The 26993-nt window shown below is 33.7% G+C and overlaps 2 protein-coding genes and 2 pseudogenes across 3 annotated transcripts; 2 read left to right on the top strand and 2 right to left on the bottom strand.

The window, feature by feature from the left end:
- Positions 1–3696: 3696 nt before the first annotated feature.
- On the top strand, positions 3697–6781 carry LOC143609683 (putative F-box protein At1g67623). 2 transcript variants are annotated; one of them, XM_077084370.1, is made up of 4 exons: positions 3697–3832; positions 5655–5820; positions 6352–6487; positions 6552–6660. In XM_077084370.1, the coding sequence occupies exons 1-4, from the start codon at positions 3705–3707 to the stop codon at positions 6605–6607; spliced, it is 486 nt and encodes a 161-aa protein (XP_076940485.1). In that variant the 5' UTR covers positions 3697–3704; the 3' UTR covers positions 6608–6660. The 2 variants fall into 2 exon arrangements, with proteins under 2 accessions (XP_076940485.1, XP_076940484.1); XM_077084369.1 differs by having other exon boundaries at positions 6352–6781.
- Positions 6782–9601: 2820 nt separating this feature from the next.
- Positions 9602–10387, top strand: LOC143609679 (TLC domain-containing protein At5g14285 pseudogene; annotated as a pseudogene).
- Positions 10388–13218: 2831 nt separating this feature from the next.
- Positions 13219–16100, bottom strand: LOC143609682 (uncharacterized). The gene is made up of 2 exons (XM_077084368.1): positions 15336–16100; positions 13219–14499 (listed from the first exon to the last, which is right to left on the bottom strand). Exons 1-2 carry the CDS (start codon positions 16011–16013, stop codon positions 13273–13275), a joined length of 1905 nt encoding a protein of 634 aa, XP_076940483.1. The 5' UTR covers positions 16014–16100; the 3' UTR covers positions 13219–13272.
- A 7259-nt stretch (positions 16101–23359) lies between these two features.
- On the bottom strand, positions 23360–25016 carry LOC143609681 (pentatricopeptide repeat-containing protein At3g04130, mitochondrial pseudogene; annotated as a pseudogene).
- Positions 25017–26993: the final 1977 nt, after the last annotated feature.

The following is a 26993-nucleotide window of genomic DNA, read 5'->3' as shown; positions in this document are numbered from 1 at the left end:
ATAAACGAAGCACATTTCTCAAATAAAGAGGCTAAGATGGAGAAAGTTTTTGAAGATATCAAGCCTCTCAGGTCTGTAGATAAGGTATAGATATATTTCCTTAAACTGAAAAAAAAATAGTGTAATTTCAACCTATTGTAGTAATCTTATGTGTGCCTCTTCGTGTCTAACCTTTCTAGTTTTTTTTATTAGAGGTGTGTTTTTGTTTATAAAATTTTGTGTTTTGAAAAATTTATTAATCTTTATTTAGCCTCAACTCTTTATGTATGTATGTATGTATGTATGTATGTATGTGATTTAGATCTTAAGAAGTTATATTGATGTATGTTAAATATGTGATATAAATATATAATCATAGAAGGTTGATAAAAGCCTAATAATATCTCAAAAGTTTGAAATTATGTCACTATTATTACTAGATATAAAATAACAAGATAGCTCATAAGTCATAAGTGTAATTAAGATATTTCCAGATAATCTGTTGGAGTTTAATGTTTTAAATAGACTAGGACCATTTGCTATTTTACAACCATAGACATGATATTAAAAACTTTAAAGTCAAAGAATTCATCTATACTTTATTAGTTTGTAGACTAGGGTCCATTTTATACAATTTGCAGCCATGTGTGTGGCGAAAACCTAAGGCAATGACAGTTCATCATTCTTTTTTTTTTTTCTATATGTAACGCGTTAGCGATAAAGATATAGTTAAAACATTACGTTATGTCACATAAATCATGACTAGTCCAACCTTTAACAAATGTGTTATGGGTTAAGCTGGTTGCTTGTGGGAGTGAACCCTACCTTTTAAGCATTTTGGGCGCTAACAAGTTAACTGAAAGAGGGGATGGCAATGTTTAACACCAATTTTTTGTTAACCAGGGGGCAAAGTACCTTATGTTGAAGATATACATTAAATTAATACCAAACTTATTTTTAGTAATTCGTCCAATACTTTTATGTTTGATACTGACCAAATTTGCGCCGCGTTGCCGTCGCAATGTTTTTTTTTTTTTTTGGTTTTAAATATATAATTTGTTGTATTTGGGTGTTAACAAACTTATTTTTTCTTTAGTTATGGTAGAATAACTTGACACTGAACGAATTCCTGTTATGCCGCTCCGTAGGGTTTCATTTACGTTATTACAAGTCAAACATAAATATAGCCCCACATGTTACACAGGGCACGCTACCTAGTTTGCATTGAATCATGCGACTCAATAACTAGTTAATTTATTATAAGTGAGATCTATGCATTTCTTATGCTACTTATCATATATCATAACGTTTTATCAACACCTATAGAGAATAAAACAATTTGATATAATCACTTAATAAAAATATTAGATAAAATCATGAATTTAAACACTCACAATTTATAGAAACATTTTTTTAACATATAGGCTATAACCACTTTAATATATATTGTGTATAACTAACTATACTGCTTACAAATCACCTTTTGTTAGACAACAAGGAGTTGATTTGTGTATAAAACAAAATTAGTCATACCTATCAAACACAAACTTGTTAAAAGTATTATTGTAATCTATATTTTTTTAAGACTAAAAAACATAAAATGTTGGCAAGTGTCTCACACTCATTAAATGTTTGTCCCTATATAATACATTTTTTTAAACGGTCTAACGAATCCTTCAAATGGATTACTGGATAAATCCAACACATCAGGACACAATCGCGTTCCAATCCTTTAAATGGATTACTGGATAAATCCAACACATCAGGATACAATCGCGTTCCAATCCAGGGAAAACCCTCACTTGATGCCAACGGCCATGAACACTCATCCGAAGGTTCGGCATTGCGATGAGATAAAACTCGTTCAATTCTAGGGTCCAATAACGAGTGCCATCTACTCGCCTAGTCTTCCAACATCACCTGGGGCCACCGAAAATAAATAATAAGGGCAGAAATCGAACTTGGATCACATGGTACAGCAAGTCTCTTCCTTAGCGTCTCGTATATTCTACAATAATAAGTAACTTTGAGAGCATGAAAAGATTAGACAAAACAATTAAACCATACATAATACAGACTACTAAAATTATTATGTATGAGTGAAGAAAACATAAAGGAGAAGAGAATGAAAAAGAGTGTTTTGCTTTCTATAGTTTTCATATGAGATGTTAACTCTTAGTTATATATTGCGAGTTGTTAGTTTAGTTAAAAAGTTAAATCTCACATTTAGTTGGCTGATGATGACTTCTACTAGTTGAACTGGTAAATCAGATGGGTGGTTGGACCATATTTAAAAAATATATCTAGAAATCTAGTATCTTTTGGTTTTCAAAATCTCATATAGTGACGATAGGCACCACCACTACATACAAATAATAGTGTAAATATGTAATTATTAACCTACTAAACATACAAATAACTCTTTTTTAAACGGCTGATATTATTTAACGAAAAAAAGTATAGACAAGCAAGAGGCTAGACTAGACACAACAAAACACCAAACAGAAAACACCACAAACAAGAAAATCAAAACGAAAAAGAGCCAACTTTCTCAATTCATTTCTACAAATTTTCGTCTATTTTACACCCAAAGAAAGCTAATTCGCTTGATGTCTTCCTTGATGATTACGCTAATGTAATTACAGTTTTCAACTAGAGTGATTATGTTATAAAAATTAAAATAGTGTAATAATAAATACTCTAGTTAAAAAATTATAGAGTGGGCTTCAGGCCGTAGGCTTCACTTAGAATTGGCGGCGGCCCATGTCACCAGACCGTCTGTGATCGCCAACGTGAGTGACCTTTTGACAATGGATGTACCAAGTAGAGGTGCACAAACCAGTATTTTCAGGAACAGAATTGGATAGGAACTGGTTATGGGTATGACCAGGGTCGGGTAGGAACCCGTTTCGGGTATGGTCCGGTATTTGACTTGGTTTTCAAGTTTTTTTATCAGGTTTTGGAACAGGTCGGGTTTTAATCAGGTATTGATAGAACTGGTTCCGAGGGTCCGGATCGGTTCCGATTTCGGGTGTCGTTCTGAGGCGAAACCCAAAACCAAGTTCATACCCACGAGTGGGGTCCGGTTCCGGGTAGAAACCGCTGTTTCTGGTCTGGGTTGTGGGTTTTTATCGGGTTTTGGGTCAGGTATTGGTGGAACCGATTCCAGGTACTGTTCCGAGGTGAAACTTGGTCCGTACCTGTGAGTCAGCTTCAGTTCCAGAGTCAGGTCGAGTCCATAAACCGATTTTTCTTACCCATATTTAGTATCGAGTAGCCAGACTTTGTTGGTCGTTAAATATACAGTGAGCTTTAAAGAGGCCCAATTTTTATTTGGGCTTCTAAACTTTTTTCATATTTCACACTTCATATTTCATAATACTATATTATTAAATTAAATATTAATACACCCAACACGTCATCTTTTAGTTGGTCAACATTAAGCGGTGGAACCCAACATGGTTGCCATTCAAGACTCTTACCATCCACATATACATATATTATTATCATCTCTGTATGTATCTACACACATACCAAATTCACAATCTAAATCTTCTAATATCTTCAATTTACATTTACACAACAAATCATCAACTTCTGTTACAAACAGTTAATTAATTTTGTAACAGTTGTTACATGCAACAAGTTAATTAATTTTGTAACAGATTTTAATCATTTTGTTATAAATTTGATCAAACATTTGATTGATCAGAGATATGGAGAGTATGGATACAGATTTTAATTCATCGGCTTCTTCGACCCGAAAAATTGATCTTCCGGGAGATTTGTTGATTGATGTTCTTGCTCGGGTTGCATCATCTTCGTTCACCGATCTTTTTAATGCTAAATTAAGGTAACCCTTTTTTTTTGTATATTGGTAGTTTTAATTTTAAATACCGGTGTGCATGGGTCTGTTTGATTCGGTTTTGGGCCTAAAACATTTTGTAAATTAGTAGTTTTTTAATTTTAAATGCCGGTGTGCAAGGGTATGTTTGGTTCGGTTTTGGGCAACATAATTGGGCTTTGGGTTTTTCCTTTTTTTAGTTGGGTTGGGTTTTGGTTTTGTTATTTGGGCTTGAATATCTCTGGCGGAAAAAAAGTTGGGGAAAAATAATTAGTTTAGGCCTTAACTTTTTTTTGATAGTTACTAATTAATTTATTTGATTGATATACATTTGGGCTAATGTATTTAATTAATTACATGCAAAACCGAAAGGAAATCAAAACCGAATAAATTTAGGCCTTAACTTTTATTGTTAGTTAAGTAATTTATTTGATTGATATACATTTGGGCCAATGTATTTAATTAATTGCATGCGAAGCCGAAAGGAAACCGTCTGTTTTTGTTTTTGAATCAGTTTGGTTTTTTTGGTTTGTGATCAGTTTTCTCGGTTTCATGCATAGCGTAGCGCTGGTTTTAACAAGTTGAAAGATATGATGATTCGTTTATGAACATGCAATAAATCATGTAAGTATTAATGTCAATTTTGGATTTTTTTTGGAAAAGTGGTGATTTTTGGAGAAACATAAAGAGAACTAGTAGTAATTTAAAAAAAAAAAAATCGGATTTCTAGTATGATCGGACTTAAATCTCGAAAATTGTTAGTTCGGTTGCAAATTTTCCAAATGCTTTCAGTTTTATAGGTTTGATCTAGTTTCCGTTTGGATTTGGATTTGAGATACAATAATGTATTCCCATAACATTTTTGAAAAAGTTTGGGCAAAGCCCTTTTTATGAGAAATTTCTTGAATTAAATTGAATGTTCTTATCAAATAAGGTTTAAACCTCATTGTAAGGTTTTTTGCGGTTAAGGAAATCATATATCCATATATGGTACATATCGGTTAAAGAAAAAGAAATCATATATCCATATACGGTTCATATGGATGATGTCAGTAAAAAAAAATCAAAATCACGTAGTTTATGCTTTCCTAATTATTCTATATTTGAATGACGGTTTTAATGCATGTTGACACGTTAAAACAACTCCAAAAACTTTTATCTATTAGCATAAATGGATTATAAAGAATTTATACTCTATATATGGTAATCGTGAGCGTAACTAGAGGAATCCAGTTGTAAATCAACCGAATTTTCGATTAGGTATTTCTTGTGATTTGACGCTAGATATTTGGCGGGACAGTAGTTGAAGTGAATGTAAACACGTTTCTATTGCTGACCCTTGAGCTACTAATGATAAAGACATAAAAAGTATATATTTTATAAAAAGATATTACTATATTGTAAGTGCTAATGATAAAGAAATTTGAGATTGCTAGATTTAGATTGGGGGTCTGAAAAAGCTAAAAACTTTGTGATGCATGATTATTTTGGTGTGGGTGTGCTATCCATCCAACTAATTGATTGCTGTGGGACAATTAATAATGTTATCCTAATATACAGCTTCCTTTCTCCTTTTATTTTTATTTTATTATTACTTTTTTTATATTTTAGTGTTCTTGTGGGGCCATCAATAGAAACATGACATGAATGACAGAACATGTGTTTTGAGGTTCAACATGTTAGGAAGTGTCCTAGACACTTTTGGGTTGTGACATTGGTTTCATTAGACAATGAGTCAACTTGTTCAACTTGTTTGTTTTTTTATTCTCTTTAATAATAGTGTTGGGATTGAAAAGTTAACGCGCTGTTGTTGTTGTCGTCCATTGTTTAGTTGTAGGGATTTTCTTGGTGCAGCGGAAGACGAATTCATCTTTCAACATGTTTCAATCGACAAATTTCCGGTTATTCATTGGTTTCCTCCAAGTGAGGAATTGCTTTTGTTCTTGAATCGATGTGTTGACAAAGGGAACCCGGAGGCAATGTTCAGACAAGGAATGGTACGAAATGATTTTTAATTTTGTACTATTAACGTTTGTGGCATTAAATTTTGTAGAGATGTATATGAGTCTAGTCAAGTTCGAGCTTGACTTATTTGGACCTTTGTATCCAAAGCTCAAAGCTTGGCTCATAAATAACTTTTCAAGTTCTGGCTCAGCTTGTTTATTATTTATTAGTTATTTTGTTCTTATTTATAGACATACAATTATATATATATATATTTATAATATAACTTTTTACACTTAAGATTATATATATTATTTAGTTAAATTTTATCATAATTATACGCAGAAAAATATCTATTATATTTACTAAAAGCAATTATATAGGTATAAATATAAAAGGCTTATGTATGAAGTGCGGGTTAGTTTATTAGTCGAGCTACAATTTAGGCCCCGGTTCATTTAAGCTGAGCTAGATTTAAGCTTTTAACGAGCCGTTATTGAGTACTCATGGGTGGCTCGACCCGTTTACCATTTAAGAAAATGTTAATCATCCATAAATTTTATTTTTACATTCAAATTTTATAGATTGAGTTCTTTAGCCGGGCGAGGATAGAAACAGGACTCGAGTACCTGAAACGGGCAACCGAGAAAGGGCATGTGGAGGCGACTTATGTCTATGGCATGATCTTACTCTCTCGAGGCAGTCAATCAGGTCAACAAGGTTTGAACATTCTAAACTCAATGAAGGTGACAAGATCTAATTACTTGAAGTTACGCGAATGTAGAGCTAAAATCAAAACTATTATACGCGAAATGTGGATTAATAATTCGATTTCGCTAAACGAGGTTACGTGTAAGTGTCAAGAAAGAAACATGTTTGGTATGAGAAAAAGAAAGTTTGAGGAGGAGGAAGAAGTCATATGTTGTGATGCTTGTGGTTGGTATCTAGAGGTTATTTCATTTTGTAAAATAGTAGATGGTGTTGTTTAGGAAGTTATCAAGTTGCATATTGCTTTTGGGTCATTTAAAAATTACGATTGCTTGAATAATATTATTTGGTTATTTTAAGCATTGTTATATAACTTGTAAAATATGTAGGTGTTTAGAATTGTGATTGTTTAAATTATACAACTTGGTTTATTTTTTTTTATTGTAGTAATATGTGATTAAATGTATACATTTTTTGTTAGAAATTATTAGGAGACATGTTACAAATTTATATAGCATTTTACAACTATTAAAAGAAATATTGAATTTTTGTGACTTTTTGTAATGTGTTGGCTATACATAGTTCTGTCCGGTCTTACCGACAAAACAAACTAAACCTGAGAAAATTTATGAAATTATGAGTGGTAGTAGGACATGCATTTCGAGACGTTAATTATGAGACAGATATGACATCAAGTGATACCTGGTCAAATGTGAGATGAATTTAATTTTTAATAATTTTACGGGTATGAGACGAATATGATATCAAGTGAAATTGATTCGATTACTCAGGTTATACCTTTCTTTATTTCCTATTCTCGTGTAATATTATAATCTATTAAACTAAGGAAACAATGGACAACCACGACAAAGGCAGTTTTCCTGGGTGACGGATCCTGCCATAGTGTACACTTTGTTATGAGATGAATTTTAATAATTTTAACATGTTTGAGTCGGATTTGATATTAGGTGGTACCGATTCAATCATCCGAGTTCTACCTTTTTCTTCATTTCTATTTTCCTTTATTCTTGTGTAACATATTAATCTACTTATACACTTTCTTATGTTTCTAACTCTCTTAGTAATCTAGAATAACAATAAATTTATTTCGGAACTCCAATAACTAATTTTAACATCATCATCATCATCATCATCATCGTACTCAGTATATCCCACCAATAGCAAAGCTATGGTAGGGTCTCAGTAATTTTAACAAACTAACAAATATACTTAATACCTCTTATGGTATACATGATGCCCAACAGGTAATTAGCGATAAGGTACTTATTGGATAACGACTTAGATATAAGATACAATTTTATAATCAGATATAGAATTGGGATTATTAATATACCCGTCTCAATATTATCGTTTTATAATCAGATATAAAACTGAGATTATTGATATCGTCTCACTATTATCATGTACATTGTACTATATCTACTCTCCTTTTCTTTCACATGGACTCATGGGGTGCAAATGCCACCCATCACGTGTGTGGACCAACAATAAATGCCCAAATAACTAAAAAGATATCTAGGATATTCCACTAGAATATTTAACTTAAGTACTCTTACTTATCATTAAGAAAATGTTTTTATGAATATTTAGCAAACATCCCAATATCAGTTGGCTTACTGATTCGTTGCTGGTTTGTGGAGATTGGGCTATGACTTTTGGTGGCGGCGGTATCAGATCTGGTTATTTGTTCGGTTTTTTAACAAGGCTCTGATACCAATTCAAGTCCCGGATCGATAATCAAACACAAACTAAACGAATAACTCTTGTTTTTATTAATCAGAAAATATAACTCAAAAAACTGATTACAATATCTCAAACTCTAACTCGGTTTGACTCTTGATGAACACTAACTCCGTCACATCATGTTCACAATTTTTAATGTCTAACCATAACTCGGTTTATACAGACTAACGTAACTTGTCATCCAAGACATTACCAAATATAATAAAATCCATTACATTATTAACGAATCCAACGGGCCCAATAGGTCTAACCCACTCTCATACACGTGACGGGCCTATTAATTTAGAAATTACTTCCAACATTAAGTATATTTATACATTCATGAAATAATTTATAGAATAATTTTATCTTTATTTAAATTAAATGCGTAAAGTTATCTGGTATATTTATTTAAATTTACTTTTCATAATAAACTAGTGGCTAGCCCACTCGCTGTGGTGGGGACGTGAGAATTTGGTCGAAATCATTACACAGATGAAAAAACTTTGAATAATAAACTTAAAAAAATATGAAAAAATAACGAAACGAACTAAAAAGAAAAACGAAAACAGAGGATGGGGTTTGAATCCGGATGCAAATTCGTATGATAACTTTATAAAATTCAATGGTTGATACATTAATTGGTTAAAATAAAAGTTTCAACTTAAACTTTGACCAATTGGACGACGCTAAACCCAACTTGAGAAACATAGCAATGTCGTCCCAACTTTCAACCTCTTTTCCTTACCAAATTTTTTTTTAAAACAAAGTCTAACCCAGTTAGTTTTTTTTTTTGATGTAACTTTGGGGTATATGTAACGCTTGTTCGACGTATTTTGTTTCTATACGTAACATTTGTTCGACGTATTTTATTTCTATAAAGTCCAAAATAATATTATGTCTTATGATAAAGAGTTGATTAAATTTTAAGACAAAGAATATTCCACGAGCACATGGTATAACTTGTTATATTTGCTATACACAATCTTTTATAACATCCACAAACCCATTTTTTTTCCTTATCATATAGTTTTAGTTCTCCTTCACCCATTAGTTTTAAAAATTTATCAAACCAAACCGAACCGAACTAAACCAAACTCGTTTAGCCGCTTTCTGGCTAAAGGTTCAAGATCGAACTCTCGCCCTCCACTTTCAGCTCAAATCGATCAAAAAGTCAAATTCTACGAGCCATCTTCACCTTTTGAACCAAACAAGACTCGAACCACCGTAAACACCTCTACCCACACTTTTCAGCCTGGTCCACTAGGCTTCGGCCTGTGCCAGACAAGCCAAGGGTTCTGGCTTTATAAAGGCTTTGTAAAGACAAGATACAACTTAACAGTATCGTTCAAACTGCTTCACACTGGTGTTTTTTTCCTACTGACGCCCAAAATCAACTACGTAGCTTTTTGTTAAGAAAACACCACAACCATGGAAATTCCAAATCTTTGGGGCTCATCAATACCAATTTTCACTCTCATGTATACTTTTATATATTGTTTGGGATATTTTATACTTTTTAAATATTGGGATTTCAAAAAAAGACTAGATGCATCAAGTTGTTTAACATCTATAGCTCATGGCACACCATCAATCATTCTATCAATCTATGCAAATTTCCTACACACACAACACCATTTTGCATCCCACAACACACCACTCCAAATCCTAGCTTTTGATTATAGCATTGCATATTTCATCATAGACACATCACATTACTTAATATTCACCCCAAATGACCATCTATTCATCGCCCACCATATAGCGGTCCTCTACGTGTTCATAACATGCCGATATGTGATTGGTTGTGGCGGTTTTGCCATCCTTATACTACTCATGCTAGCAGAGGTCACTAGCCCGCTTCAAAACGCGTGGAGTCTGGCTAGATACCGGAAAGATGAGGTGGCCGTGGCAGCGCGGTTGTATCGGGTGGTGTCACCTTATTTTTATGGGGCGTACACTATGGTTAGAGGGGTGTTGGGGCCATTGTTTGTGTATAAATTGATGGTGTTTTACTTGAATGGTGGTGGTGTTGGGTTAGTTCCTATGTGGGCTTGGGCCTCTTGGATGGTTGTGATTGTGAGTGCTATTTTGGTTAGTATGTTGTGGGTCTCTTGTCTTTGGATAAATTATTTTAAAGAAAGAAGTAAGATAAGGAAATTAAGCTAGGTATAGAAAATAATATAAAAAGTTAACTCTTTAGAAATTTATATAGTTTTATGTATAAAGATATTTATTTGTATGATATATTGGTGTACATAGGTATAAAAAATTGTTGTCTAATAGGGGTTGTTAAAGAGAAATGTTGTGATGTTAATTATTTAAATTTACTTTTATGAAATACAAGTTGAATTCGAGTTTAGTTTTTGAATTTACTTGAACATTATAAGATACGAACTGAGTTCGAATCCAGTGTATAAATTTTGAGACGGATCAGCATCTGAACCACCGAATTATAGTTATGGGTTGGAAAAAATTCAAATTGTGATTTTTGAACCGAATATTGGAATATATATAGTTACTAATAATTCTTTTAAATAAAAAGTACACACATATTTTTTATTTATCACATATATTATTTTTTATTAGTTTTTTTAACCATAATAACTCAGTGTATTTGAATCAACGCAATTTCAAACTAACTTTGAATTTGAATCAATTTTTCGAATTCTAAATCAAAGTTAGTTAAAATTTTCAAACTCGAATAACTTGAACAGTTAAACAAATATCTCAGAAAAGGTGATTTTGCAACGCGCTGAGAAAAAGCGTAACGAACTTATATTTGTTATTTACTGCAATTGACCCAGGAGAAAGTGATTTTATATCTATATGTGAGTTATCATAATACTTAAAAAGTGATGAACATAAAAGAATGTTACTTGTAAAATACAAATAAACAATATTCCTTTGTTGCTTACTGCCATGTTTTTGTTCCTTAGATAAAATATTTCCAATTTTTGTTGTCATATATTTGTTTGTTTTCCCTAAAGTCATATATAAGATATCAGTCAAGTCACATGGACTCCTTTACTAAAAAAAAGTTATATAATTATTCATAGGCAAAATTGATTTTAATAATCATATTTTTTCATAGTTGACCGATAATAATCCCCCATCTTAGAAAATAGTTGTCACTTGTCACTGGTCCCAACTTTTACACCGATTGTTTTCATTTGGCCTTCGTTAAAGAAAACCTAACGCCGTTAAGTTTTTTCTAAATTTCAAATTGATGTTTTTGGGCTTTTGATCGGAATACACGAGTCGATTGATGTAAAACTTAATAAACAGTGCTTCAAAACAAATTGTTTTCTAAGGTGAGATTATTATCGGCGATCTGCAAAAATATGAGATTATTAAAACCCAATTTTGCCTTATTCATCATATAAAGGGGATATAATCTCATATAAAACTCATCTCTGTATAAACTTACCCTCACGTGTAAAGCTAGTCGAGGGGAGACACCCTTGTCTCTTTGATGATACTAACAGTGCATTATCTATAAATATCGTTTTCGGTTGTTTTGGCTAGGGGATTATTACGATATCGACTTACGCCTAAAGCCGATAGATTTAGCAATTTCTCCTCTATAGATTGAACTTTGAACTAAATACATCAATTCACAAGTCATCAAAGCATGCTCAAATGCTTTAATTTATTACTAAACTTATATATCATAGTGCAAATGGTATAATATTTGTGACCAATATCTATTACATTAATTCTATATAAATAAAAGCTATATTGCTTTTCATTAATCTCAACTATCGTCTTTTGGTCACTACCGGTCCCAACTAACGAATTGGCTGCTGACGGTCCCAACTTTTAACATATTTGTTCGTAACGGTCCGCAACTAACAGAATCCTAACGTCGTTAGTTTCAAGTCGCCGGAAAAACGTTTTTGGCCGGAAAACTCAAATTTTTTCCCCGAAAACTCAACATTTTCGTCCCAAACATCTTGGTAACTTTGTATCAGACCTGTAGGAACCTTTTTCTAGTAAAAGGCCCAATTATTGAGGTCATCGGAAACCCTAGAACCATCATCGCAATCAGTTGATGGTGCTCAAGTTGGAATCAGCCAAAAATGTTTTTCCGACGATCTAAAATAACGACATTTGGATTCTATTAGTCGGGACCATTAGAAACAAATACGTTAAAAATTGAGACCGTCATTGACCAAAAGACAATAATTGGGATTAATAAAAATCAATATAGCTAAATAAAATAGTAAGGACAATAAAATGATGGTTCCCAATCTAACCACTTCTTCACAACTTCTTCACAAGTTGATACATTTAATAAATGCAAATTCACCATTAAATAATATCTTATTTATATCTTCAAAATAATTATTTTTGAATGACTTATTCTTGTCTAACTTATTTTACTATACTCGGGTTTTTTTAAGGCGTGTGAATTTCTAATATGACAAGAATCTAGCATGAAATTCACGGGTTTGGCTCTGGTATAAATTATAAATGGGTTAGGGACAGTTTCCGATTGAGCCCTCGAACCCGTTAGCTAAACAGGTCGGATTCAGGTCAATTAAGTGGGTTCTCTATGACCCGTTCAACCCTTTTACTTTTTATAAAATATGTTTTATATAATAAATTAATAATTAAAAAAGAAATTAACATAAGATTTTTTTTTTAATAATTTATAATTAAAATGCTATTGTTCTATATAAATTTGTATTTTTATCTTAAACAAAATGAAATTTAAAGTATTAATATGTGATAAAAGTATAAAAATAAAAACTTTCGGGTCAAACAGGTCATGTTCTGATACCCCCACAAATATACGCATTACGCGTCGTGTTAAGGTTTACATGTTTTTGGTAAATTTAGTGGTCATTTATCAAGGAGATAAGAAATATATCGCGGTCGAGATTTATATAAAATATACTCATTTTTATATCAGAAAAACGGATCGGGCTGGGTTAGGCCCAAAGGGCCGGACCGCAACGAACTTAAGTCCAAACACCGAGCCCGATCCGAATACACATATATAAGTAGTTTGTATATATATATAAATAAAAACAGTTCAAACAGCTGAACTAGCGCAACTTCGACGGGTTGTATCGCTTAACTGATTCTTCAACGGCTATACCATGCGCACCAAAGCAGAACACCTGGTTCATCATAACCTTGCTCAACGAAGACTGTCGTCTATGGAACTTTGGTTTCCCATTGCTAAACAGCGGGCCCGAGCTAGACCGAGCATAGTCCTTGGTTACAACGTTCGCGGGCCTAAGCTCGTCATCATCGTCTCCTGAGCCCGAAGACCAAGACGACCCTGAAAACTGGCTCGAGGGGGACCCGACTTGTAACATTCCTTGGGTTAGCCCGGCTGAAAACTTCTTCTTTGTTGACGGGCTGGGCCCGAAAACCCGTTTACTATTTGTCTTCATATACCTTTCTCGAATCGAAACGGGCCGGTTTTCGGGCTTACCTTTTCTTAAATGGAAAGAATCTAGAGATTCCCGATCGGATTCCCGATCGAGGTCTTTTTTCCTGTGGGCCCACCCGAAAAGAAGCTTTAATCGTCGAGACGCTGCAGACGCACTCGTTCCATGCTCTCGGTTAAGTGGGCCTGAGTTTGACCGGGCGGGTGAGCTGAACCGAGTCAACTCACCCGAGTACGTCGACTCTCGGTCATTATCGGCGCATATGTAAAATATGATCTCGGCGTCTGGAACTCTGAAACAAGTTCCGGGACTGCCCCCGATCCCATGTGTTCTTAAATGGGACGCGAGGGCAGTCCTCGTCATATAATCGTTATAATTTGACATCCCGCCAGCCGATATCAGCCTCTTGATGAGAATCTCAGAAGAGGCTGATACCGGCTGCTGTTTCAAAATATCAAGTGGGGTCATCCGGTCAACGTCTCGGATATTCAAGTCAATGTATCTAACCGTCATGAGAAGCTCGACCAAGTCCGAATGGATGTTCTCGATTATCGCAATGTGAAGAGCCGTCCGACCGTCATTGTTTTTAATATTAACAATATCCTCGATGTTTACTATCTTTCTGCTCACGAGGTGTTTCATGAGGTCAACCTGCTGGTCAACGCGTCGGAAGCCCGGTGTTAGGAACCCTGCGACTACGGTGTGAAAAAAAGTGTCACCGTAGTCGTTTGTTGATGTGATTAACGATGGTGATGATGAGATTAGAAGCTTGACGACGTGCAAGTGACCGTTATATGCAGCAACGTGTAACGCTGTGTTGCCTTGACCATCGGTTGAGTTGATTATATTGTATGACTCGAGTAAATACTTCACAACCTGCATAAAGTAATGTTACTGTCAGGATCAATAGTCATATTCGCATAACTCATAACTAGCGTGCTAAACGGGCCAAACCCGACAGGAACCCGAAAATCTTTCACATGCGTGGAACGAACATGACATGCATATTCACAGATTGACACTAACATGTCGGTTAAGGAACATTTCCTATCGTTTTAATATTAATAATACTCCAAAATTACAAATATATATATGTGTGTGTGTGTATACAAAAATTTATATAAAACAATTAGATTTAAATTATAAAAATTGAGGTCAATATCCTTTTAGTTTTTAAATTTTAGCATAAAATACCAATTTTTTATTAAGAACAGTATACTTCATGAAAAAAATGTGACCAGTTATCCAACCAACAAAACTACTTGTTACAAATAGCAACAACATATAATATAAAACGCATTCTTATAAAATCATTTAGTCACGAATATTCACGAGTTGACATAAACACGGCCCATTTAATCCAAAAAAGGTTATTTCTTCTTTTTCTTCTTCTTCTTCTTCTTCTTCTTTTTTTAATTTTAGTACTCAAAAATTACAAATTTAGAGTAAAAAAAGTTATAAATGTGTAGTTGAGGTCAATATCTCCTTTTTACTTATAACTTAATTAAAGTTATGATATATATTGACATAAAACAGTTTTTAATGAAATACTAGAAATAAAAAGATTAAAAAAGTCAACCCGAAGCCAACCCGTTTAGCTAAATATGTTCCCAAAACCGACCCAAACCGATTCAGACTAAACCTAAATCCACAAACTTAACAATCAAAACACAAAATTAATAAAATAAAAACTGATTGATGAACCAAAATACCTCGGTTTGACCTCTCCCGGAAGCCGAATGCAACAAAGTATTCCCCTGCAAATCCCTAAACATCAAAACATCATCACAATCTTCAACAAACTGCTTCAAGATTTCGAGGCTTCCGCCTCTAGCAGCCGCATGAACCGCCCTATTCATCATCTCCAACTTAAAAACAGACCCAACATTTTCGACCTTTGACCACAGCGAAAAGTCAATCAAAACCCGAAAAACCTCACTGTTCTTGCTTCTTGCAGCTGCATACAATATATCAGTCACACCATACTCCCCCTCACCGAAAACCAAAAGCGGGTCCCTCTTTAACAATTCCTTAACAAACCCTAAATCACCAGCTGATGCAGCTGTGTAAAGCAGCCATCCGCCATAACCGGCCCGGATCAACGAATTATGACCCTGACCATTTTTGGGCTCACCTTCAAGAAGCAACTTTTTAGCCACTTTTGATCGGTTTTTCGCCACATCGGCGAACTGTTCTTCGTCGTCCCACACGGTTTCGAGCCGATGGATGCGGCGGAGGGAGGTTAGTTTGATCAGCAAATTGGTGTCATAATGGAGAAGCTCTCGGACCAGATCGTAGTGGCCATTTGCAGCCGCTAGATCGATCGGAGATGCGTACCACCATTGATCACCTGTGCTTTCCCACCTTAATGGGAATAATGAAGGAGGCATTGGAAAACAAGAGCCTTAAGTTTTCAACACAAGAAGATTAAAAAAACAATACAAAAGAGTGATTTTGGAAAGATTTACAAGAAAGATGATAAATTTAATAAACTTTATTATAATTCAATAAAATCCCAAAAACAGAAATTGATTTTGCACAAAACCCTAATGAGGATTTGGGATTTTTTTGGGAATTTATAATAAAAATTGAGTCTTTAACTCTTTATGCTTCAAGATTATGATCAAACACCACCACACCCACAAGTTATTAAAACAAGATGACTAAAAGAGTAAAAAGAGTTGTTTTGGAAAGGTTTACAAGAGAGATGACAACTTTTGTAAAATTTAATAAATACCCAAAACAGAATTTGATTATGAACAAACCCAAATGAGGATTTAGGATTATTTTTTATTTTTATTTTTTTGAAAATTAATAAAATTGAGCAAAAAAAGATTAATTTTTGAAAGGTTTACAAGAAAGATGAAAACTTTATTAAAATTCAAGAAAAACCCAAAACCAGAAACTGATTTTGAACAAACCCTAATAAGGATTTAGGATTTTTATTAAATTAATAAAATTGAGCTAAAAAAGATTAATTTTTGAAAGATTTACAAGAAAGATAATAACTTTATTAAAATTCAAGAAAACCCCAAATACAGAAACTGATTTTGAACAAAACCCTAATGAGGATTTAGGATTTCTTTGAGAATTAAACTAAAAAAAAATGAGTCTAAAAACTTTTATGGATCAAGAAAACTCATCAAAGATTCAAACTTTATCAAGTTTCTGAAAAAGCCAAGATTTTGAGTTTCTTGAAATAAAAAAACTAAAATTGAGCAAATTTAGAGGGGATCAAAGTATGATAATAATCACATAAATTTTTGACTAAATATTTTATTTTTATTTTAAAGGGTTGAAGATGAAGGTATGATCAGAATCACAGAAATGGAGGGAAAAGAGACAAAATTAGACAGATGGAAACAAAAGGTATAAAGCCACATATAATTTTATTGTTTTGTTTCTTGATGAACATATTATTATTATTTATTGTTATTATGTTATTATTATTCATGGTGAATAAAAAAAGATGACTTTTGTAGAGTTGGAAAGGAGATTCTTTGTGCCCGTGATCACATATGTCACATATTGCTGGTGATAATATTCTTGTATCTATGTGTAAAAAGAAAGTCTTTAAATAAAAATTCGAGATGCGGTATACATAAAACCGAAAAAAACCGACCTGAAGTTAAAATAACTAAAATTTCAAACAGAAATAAAAAGCAACGGTTTGGATTTTATATTTTGTTAGAATCGAACTTATGACTTGGTTTTGGTTTTAATAAAAACCAAGCAATCCGAATTTATATAATGTTATTTTTAATTTTTGTTTTAAGTAAATATATGATAATTTAGTAAGTATGTAACACAAATGTTTTATCTCAGGTGTGTAATAATCATTTAGTTATTAATATATTTCGGTTCAAGTATTTTTTTTTCAAAATTTTCAAGCTCAAATGACGAAAACAAAACTTAATGGTTTTAAAAAATTTAAAAACCGAACTTTCGGTTTTAACCCAAAACCGACCCCAAGACTAAATTTTTAAAAGAATTGCGTTAAAACTTAAAATGGATATTTCACTTGTTAAATTTAACAAAATAAATATTGGTATGTTGATTTTTTATTATAGACGTTAATTTCAGACATCTTGACACCTAACACAGATTAGGTATGAGTGACTGGTACGACATCAGCCAATAACACAACATTGTAAAAGAACCAGTAAACGAGTTTGAGCCGGGTATACCCGGAACCCATAGGTTCACCCGATACCCGATGGGTAATTACCCGAAAAATACCAGAGAGATTTGTTATGAGTTTTTATAATTGGGTTTGGGTTTGAGATTACCTAAAACCGTCCCAAACCCGACCCATTGCCACGTTAATCTAATCGAGTGATGAAAAGTTGCAGCAATCGTTGATATTTTATTCACTTATCATGTTTCTATACAAAAAAAAACAAAAAAGAAAAAAGAAAACAACACTGGTATACCCGCAACCCACGGGTTCACCCGACACCCGATGGGTAATTACCCGAAAAATACCCGAGAGGTTTGTTACGAGTTTTTATAATTGGGTTTGGGTTTGGGTTTGAGATTACCTAAAACCGTCCCAAACCCGACCCATTGCCACGTTAATCTCATCGAGTGATGAAAAGTTGCAGCAATCGTTGCTATTTTATTCACTTATCTACTGTGTTGCGTAAAGAATTATGTCGATGGATTTAGATCTTAGCTGTAGTCCGCTGAATTTTAATGCTTGGGGAAATTCGTCGATGCCTTTTGATTTTTGGGCGTTTTACTCATAAAGATGCATGGGTGTTTTTACTGCAGTCTGCACATAATGTTTAAGATATCAAGTGTGAACTTCTGATACGTTAAATTAGATGAAAAGTGAATAAAATTTGTAAAACAAATGCTTATTTTGATTAGTTTCCTATTTATAAATGCATATTGTATTTTTTTTCCTATCAAAATCCAAAATAATCACCCAATCTTTTTATTTTTGGAAAAAAAAATATTCACAATGATTTAATGTTTTATTATCTCTGAAATTCAACATCATGTATTGTATGGTGAATAGCACAATCAATTCACCATAGCATTAACTCCATCTATTTGATGCATTTTATGGTTCGGTTACGATTATAGTTTAATAAATAACTAATTCAATGTTGACTTAATTGAAATAAGATTTTGTGGTCTTTTTAAGACAATTATAACAAAAAATAAATAAATAAATTGCTTAGAACCAGACTCAAATTCTTGACCTACAACTAGAAGCACACAAGTTTACCACCAAACCATTACATAATGTTGAATTTACTTCGGCCATTATAATATTATCCATATTTAGTGGTAAAGGTGCACAAACCGAGTAATTTTAGGTACCGGTTCTAGGTATAGTTGGGTATTTGATCGGATTTTGACCAGGTCCGGTTCTGGTTCCGGTTATGGTAGATCCGGGTCAGTTTCAGTTCCGAGTACGACTCTGGGGAGATATCCTATACCTGGTCATACCCGCGGGTCAAGTACTGGTAGGAACCGGTTTCGGGTAGTGTCCGAAACCGGGTAATCTGTGCACCTCTATTTAATGGTCTTTTTTTTATTTGGAGACCTTAATCAAATGTGGGCTTAAAACCCTTGTTTGGTTTCGCTAGCCCACAGGCTTGTCCTGGTTATAAACTTATATGTCTTTGTTATACCGATTAAATATTACACTTCATAGGGATTAAACCTTCTAGTATACAAATTTAACCGAGAGCAACCAAATTCACATTTGGATCATTATACGTCCTTGAGACTAGAGGTGCCCAAACCGATTTAAAACTCAAAACCGGTTTGGGGTTAAAATCGATTCGGTTTGGTCAACAAAAGTCAAAACCGGTTTATAATCGGTTTCGGTTCGGGTTGAAACCGGTTTCTTACCATGTTACGATCGGTTTCTGTTCGGGTTTTGATCGGTTTTGGTTCAGGTTTTGACCGGTTTTTGCCCGGTTTCGGTTCGGTTAACCGGTTTGGACCCGGTTTTGGTGGAGAAAATTACAAACCGGTTTCGAACCTACGGTTTCAATCAGTTCCAAATCGGTTTCTACATAATCCATTTCAAACCTGTTCGATTTTAATTCAGTTTTCGGATCGGTTCGATTAACCGGTTTATTTGCCCACCTCTACTTGAGACCGCCAAAAATATAAAACATTTGAGAACACAATTAAAATCAAGGTGAGGAGGCGGTGCACTTATTTGGAAAAAGTTGAATATTTTATTATAAGGAAACACTAAATATTAAATTATTTGTACCCCATATTCACACGGTTTCTAGCTACTTGTGTATTTTAATATGTTATTATTGCCACCATTTAATTAATTTTGTATCAGTAATGAAGAAACATTGACTTCTGTATGGTTACTTAATTAGACAGATAATTTGATGAAACTATATTTTAATTACAAACACTTCTAATCCTGCAAAAATTACTAACAAATTCTCTTTTTTAGAACGTTTACGAAAAATTTCTCAGACCATTCTACCAAAATAGTGATAGCAATGAAATTAAATAAATGCCTAAACAAAGCACATTCATAAATTATAATTTATTTAATAAATAAATGAATTTGAAGTATAGATTTTGTATAAAAAGCTTAACTAAATATATAGGACATAACAAATTTCATTTTACATATATTATATCACACGAATATATAATCACATTGAAATCTTATATTATTTCAAACCATTTAATTTAAGGAAAAGTATATGGTTTTATCAAATTTTGCATTGCATCCGATTCTATAAAATATGTCATTGATATACGAATTGAATAGTGATTATATATATATACACATTAGCTTTTATAGCCCTATTACGGGGTTGTTTTACATTATTCGTTAATAATATTTACATATATATTAAGATGTTAATTTTATTTATTGTTAAGAAGTTAATAATATACTTAGGATTTGATGATAAAAGGGTTTCACAAATAAATACGATGTTATAACCCGGTTTAAAGTAATATGGATTTAGCGAGACCCATAATCCGTTTTTTTACTATAAAATTGTTTCTTAATTATAAACAAGATATTTTTTAAAAAAGGACCCGGATATTATTAATTTTTAGTATATCTATATTGTATAGGATTTTCATATCAAATATTCGATGAGATTAATTTTTAATATAATGAGATGTTATAACCCATTTAAGAGCTATCTGGGTTTCGTGAGACACATATTCGTGAATTCGGGTCAAATGCAAGAGAAACTTTTATTTACAAATAAAGCAATATGATGGCTTGAGAGAATTTAGAGAGACTTCGTTTATATATATTTAAGATAAAGACTCCATATATTTTTTTTGGAGTAGAAGAAAGATAAAATATGATAAAAGATAATTCATACATATTATTTAGTTGAATAGATATAAATTTGAGGAACTGAATGTAGAGGGTTCTTTTAATGAATAAATTTTAGGAATAAAAATTAGGATTAATGCCAAACAAAAAACCTATGAAAATAGGGAACAAACAAGTAACAATTTGATAATACATTGCTCCACCTTTTGTTGGCCAACTATTTATGGAACCAGATCTTCAAGTTGAACCTTTGAAATTGTTGGCAAAACATTGTATAACAAAATTAGTAAACCAAAATACGTGAGAGGAAAGAAGTACTTTTGTTTTATGTTGGCAATATGAATGATAACATTTGACCAAGAAAGGTAGAAATGTGTGGATCTATTTTTGAAGGGTCATCTTTTTCTAATAGTTTGGTTGTTGGCCACTAGGCCTTTTCAATAATTAAGTCACATAAATTACTAAACACAATTAGGTAGTAAGACAAGACATCTTATTCTCAACTTTACATTTCATTTTTAAATTTGGATTTTCATCATCAATAGCATTTAACCTAAGTTTTCTTATATGATTTTTCATAAATATTGTGAATTATAATTGCCTATGACCAAAATTTATGACACTATTGTTAACACAATATGACAGACTGGATATGAAGTTAAAATGGTTAGTATGTACGGTAAACGTGCACCGATTATAAACAAGTCAATACGTTAATAACACTATGACTGGATATGAAGTTAAAATGGTTAGTATGTACGGTAAACGTGCACCGATTATAAACAAGTCAATACGTTAATAACACTATTACACAGGTCATGCCGTGTCATTCATGTTATTTGACAAATTATATCCATGTTCAATGTGACGTGTTGTGTAACTCACTTATTAAACATGTACATGTTAGACTGTTAGGCTGTTCACTATGGAGGGGCTTAAAGCCCATCCACGTCATATATGTGTGTGTGTGTATGTGTGTATGAGAAAGTGAGAGAGTGAAACGTAGAGGGCCCACAAAAACACCCGCATACCAAAAGTAGAAATATCCACAACATTTATGTACCAAACAACATTTATAGATGCAGCCTCGTGACAGCTGCAACCGTTTAGATTACTAAATAAAGAGACATTAATTCTATTGATTCTATGAAAATACACATGGTAGTTGTCTCCATGACTCTTCTTTAATGATCAGTTGAAAAAATTAATAATAATAATAATAATAACATACGGATAAGATCTGCACTTCACCCAAAACAAACCTTCTGAATATTGGTTCCTGCAACATCAAAATATGTTCATGATCAGTACAGTGTTCATAAATCGTTGAAGCCAACCGAACCATCCAAACGAAAACCAAGACTGCCGGTTTGAGATCCAAACAGTTCAGTTTAACGGTCCGCTTTGGGACTCGGAACTAGGCCTGTAAACGAATAGAGCGAACACGAACAAGGGCATGTTCGCGTTCGTTAATTTAACTTTAAACGAACACGAACACTTAATCGAATACATATTTTGTGTTTGTGTTTGTTTATTTAATAAATGAACATGTTCGTGTTCGTATGTTTAAATTCTAAACGCACAGTTCATGGAACATAAACGAACAAAGATAACCAAACATAAATGAACAAACTTAAATGAACACAAATGAACAAATATAAGCCATTAAGTAGATGACTCTTCAAGATAATATTTAATTTAATTATTTTCTATTAATATGTAAACGATCATAACTAAACGTATATAAATGAATATATATACGAACATAAACGTATAAATGAACGAAACATGTGTTCATGCTCGTTCGTTTATTAAATAAACGAACTTCCCGCCGAACGGTTCACGAACAGTTCACTGAACGTTCGGTTCGTTTACAGGTCTACTTGGAACCATCTGTGTAAACCAAACCGGGCATTTAACTTATGGGTGTTAAGCGTGCTGGGTTGGCAGGTTGAATTTATCAACCCGAACATGGGCCCATCATTTTATTCGTGTCAAAAGCATCAATCCTAACAGCTAACCTGCACACACTTAAATTCATGTAACTCGAACATGACCCATTTATCTAAACGTGCCACACGAGTTGACGGGTAATAATAAAGTTGTAAATGTATAAATCGGGTTGGTGAATTGTCAAAAATGGTTTAAACGAGCCATAAACACTAACAATGGATCGAACTGGCGGGCCAACCTGTTTTACTAAGCAGACTAAACAAGTTGACCTGAACACGACCCGTTTTTCAAAAAGGGTTAGATATGCAACCCAAAATATGTTCTTTTTTTCTTTTCATTTTTGGAATATGTAATGTATATGTCTTATTGTCTTAACAAAGAACCATCTTTATAAGAAAATTGATTCAAACCACCAAACCGGTAAAATCAGACGTTCGCCAAAACTATAGTTCGTGGTTCGACCCATAATTTCCACCAAAACCGACTGGCCAACCAGACAGTAAACACCCCTAAAACAACAAAAATAATATTTACAGTAATGCCATTGCAGACTTACCATTTTGTCACTACAAATGTATAAAATGTTTAATGATCAAGATGACTTCATCTGCTTCATATAACCTTCAACATGACCAGCAGCAGCATAATTATACTTCTGCTTGAGTTCATCAGCAAGCAAACCACATGTACGATATCTTGGTACAATATCTTTATCCACCATCTCCTTAAAGAACCCATACGCCCACTCGGATTTATTAGCTCGACACAACCCGTGAATCAAAAGAGTGTATGCAGCCAAATCAAAGCTAATATGATACTTATTAATCATTTCATCCAACAAACTGCCCAACAAAACATCTGTTTTCCCCTTTCTAAAACACATCTTGAGTAACGGATTAAACGTCTGGATATCGGGCCTACAAAGTTCGCAGATTTCCATACTTTCTAAAACATTTAAGGCTTCTTGATCCAACTTATTATGACAAAACATTGCAATCATTGAATTATATGTAGATGTGGTTGGAATAACACCGGAATTTGGCATTTCAACTTCAAATACATCAACGGCTTCTTGAACCCGACCCGCTTTCGCCAGTGCATGAATCAACGCGTTGTAGAATAACGCATCGGGCTTAATTCCAAATAACTTCATTTTCTCGGGTATCTGTAATGCTTCATCATATTTACTATTTTTAGTCAAATAACACATGATGGTGGTGAAGGTTATAATATTAGGAGGGCAGTTTTGAGCTTGCATCTCATCGAGGAGTTCGTATGCTTTATCGAAGCTCAAATTGCGACAATATGATTCGATAATAATAGAATATGTTATAACAGATGGGTTAAACCCGTATCCTTTCATTTCTTGTATAGTCCAATGTGCTTCATTGACTCGGTTGACTTTACACCAACCGTGCACAAATATGTTAAACGTGTAAGCAGAAGGCGGGATGTGTGATTTCAACTCCAAGAAAATCTTGCGGGCCTGCTCGGTTTTACTTTCTTTGCAGAGCGTGTCGAGTAAAAGATTCATGGATTCTGTGTTCTTTTCCAGCCCGAATCGATCCAAATCATCGAATATTTTTACAGCTTCTTCCCATTTTCCCGCCCCGCAAAACCGTCTCATGGCCTTAGCTATACTACCAAGTGTAACTAGACGATGACGACTCATCTGCTCGATTAATGACACCATCTTATCCATTTGTTTCATTTTTCCTAATATGTCCAGCATTGTTTCGTACGAGTGTGATGATGGTGTGTACGTGTTATGCGATTCTGCCCATTTGAATATGCCGAATGCGGATTTCCAATCTTCTTTGAATCTATGTAGTAACTGAGAAACAAGATTGTGAGATAACGGTATGGTGTTACAAGCTTGATCTTGCATGAGAGAGTTAAAAACTTCATTGTGGCTTCTTCCGGATTTAACTTTTGAAACAATAATGTTGCTATGCTCAGATGAATCTGTACTGTAGGTTTCTTGATTGGCAAGTGCACTGCTGGTGAATTTGAACGATTTCAAACGGCGATGAGCGGAATTTGCAGAAGGATAAACTGCATAAGATTTAAGAATATTGATTTTTCTCACTGTGATTCTTGGCATAGCAGAATATGAAGAAAGTCAGACGAGAAGATCGGTAAAGTAGTAATCCTGCAATTCCAACAAAAAATTAGTTATTTAAACAATTTAGTCTGAACACAATCCTGCAAATCATACTATTAAACAAAGTGCTTTTGCTTAAATAAGAATTTTGGTATTCATAAAAGCATCATTAACACGTCTTTCCTGGGGATTCGTGAGATACAACGTCTGGATAATCTAAGAGTCATGAAACACTTTCAGACTGAAATAATTCGGAGGTTCTCCGAATTCTCAATCGGATAAAACTCAAAATGAGACAAAAACAAGTATGTACGGGATTAGCTCCAAGAAAATCTTGCGGGAATGACCAAAACTGTTGAAAAAATCGTATGCACGAACTATAAAATGCCTTATGCAGTCATCTTTTTGAAATCCAAATTCAACTAAAAGTTTCGCAACCATTGCCAAAGGCTCTGCCCCTTGGACCACGCTAAGGTTCTAATATCGAGTATCATAATAAACTCAAACAGGCGTGCACCCCGCACATCCTGACTTGCTTGATGAATTACACTAAAATATCTAACGAATTGTTATTTTTACCAGTAGTGATTACCTACTGTTCTACTTAAATGAAATGACATTAAACAATAAAACGGATCAAACATGCGTTCCAGATTTAATACCCAACGTGGTATACTACACTACACTAGGGGTGCAAACGAGCCGAGCTACTCGAGATCGGCTCGTTAAAAAGCTCGATCGAGCCAAGCTTCATCGAACCCGAGCTCGAGCCTAAAAGTAAGCTCGTTTAATAAATTAAAATAACTAAATAATATATATTGTTTTATACATAAAATTATAACTGAAAAAAATATATAAAAATAAGGAATATTGGTTTTTGTTAATCCCAACTATTGCCTTTTGGTCACTGCCAGTCCAAACCAATTCCGACAATGGTTCTAGGGTTTCTAGTGCCTCAATAATTGGGGCTTTTACTAGAAAAAGGTTCCTCAAGGTCCGATACAAAGTTACCAAGATGTTTGGGGAGAAAATGTTGAGTTTTTGGGAAAAAGAGCTCGGTTCAGGATCGGCTCGGCTCGGCTCGTTTGCACCCCAACATTACACCAATTAAAGTTTAGGCTACCAAACATTTCATCAAACACCTTATGTGCAACAAAAATGCAGACGCAAACGAGCCGAGCAACTCGCGAGCTACTCGAGATCAGCTTGTTAAAAAGCTCGATCGAGCCCAAGCCCGAGCCTAAAAGTAAGCTCGCTTAATAAATTATTAAATAACTAAATAATATATATTATTTTATACATAAAATTATAACTGATAAAAATATATAAAAATAATTATAACTAAATAAAAAATAATTAATAAATAGTAAACGAGCCAAGCCCGAACCAATCTCGAGCTTGAAATCCATAGTCTCTACATACAAACATTATAAAACCGCTACATAGCATTTCATCGAACGCCTTATGTCCACCGTATCACACTTATTCTACCGACTACCGACTATTCGAAAATTACATATAAATTTCAATCCAATCCAATGAATCCCTACCCTACTGCCCGACTAGCGCCTAGCGAGTTCTACAACACCCGCACACTACACCAATTAAAGTTTAGGCTACCAAGCATTTCATCGAACACCTTATGTGCAACATAAATGCGGACACGACGAGATGAATTAGCGTGTAATTTAACTATACATGATTAATTAGCTGAACAATGAGCATAATAATATTATTAACTATTTTCAACTAGTGTTAATGTACATGATTATTAGTTTACTGAGACTTACTCAATGGATTTAACTCTTGAGTATTGAGCAATAAAGCTAACAAGTAGTCAAGCTTTTGGTATATATACTATTGGGTTATAAACTTGACCCGGTTTGTGAATATACCCGAAACCGGTTTCTGACGCGGCCCACGTCACTAAAAACAAACGGTTAGGGTAGAACCGGATTAGACCCGACCCGTTAATTTGTAGGCTCTTTCGCTAAAACTGGTTATGAATCCGACCCGGTT

Source organism: Bidens hawaiensis, unplaced genomic scaffold (genome assembly GCF_021521415.1).
Source record: "Bidens hawaiensis isolate Kalapana, Puna unplaced genomic scaffold, B.hawaiensis_p1.1 tig00008996_1, whole genome shotgun sequence".
Taxonomy (NCBI): Eukaryota; Viridiplantae; Streptophyta; class Magnoliopsida; order Asterales; family Asteraceae; genus Bidens; species Bidens hawaiensis.
Note: the sequence above shows the minus strand (reverse complement) of the source record. Positions and strands in the feature narration are given on the sequence as shown.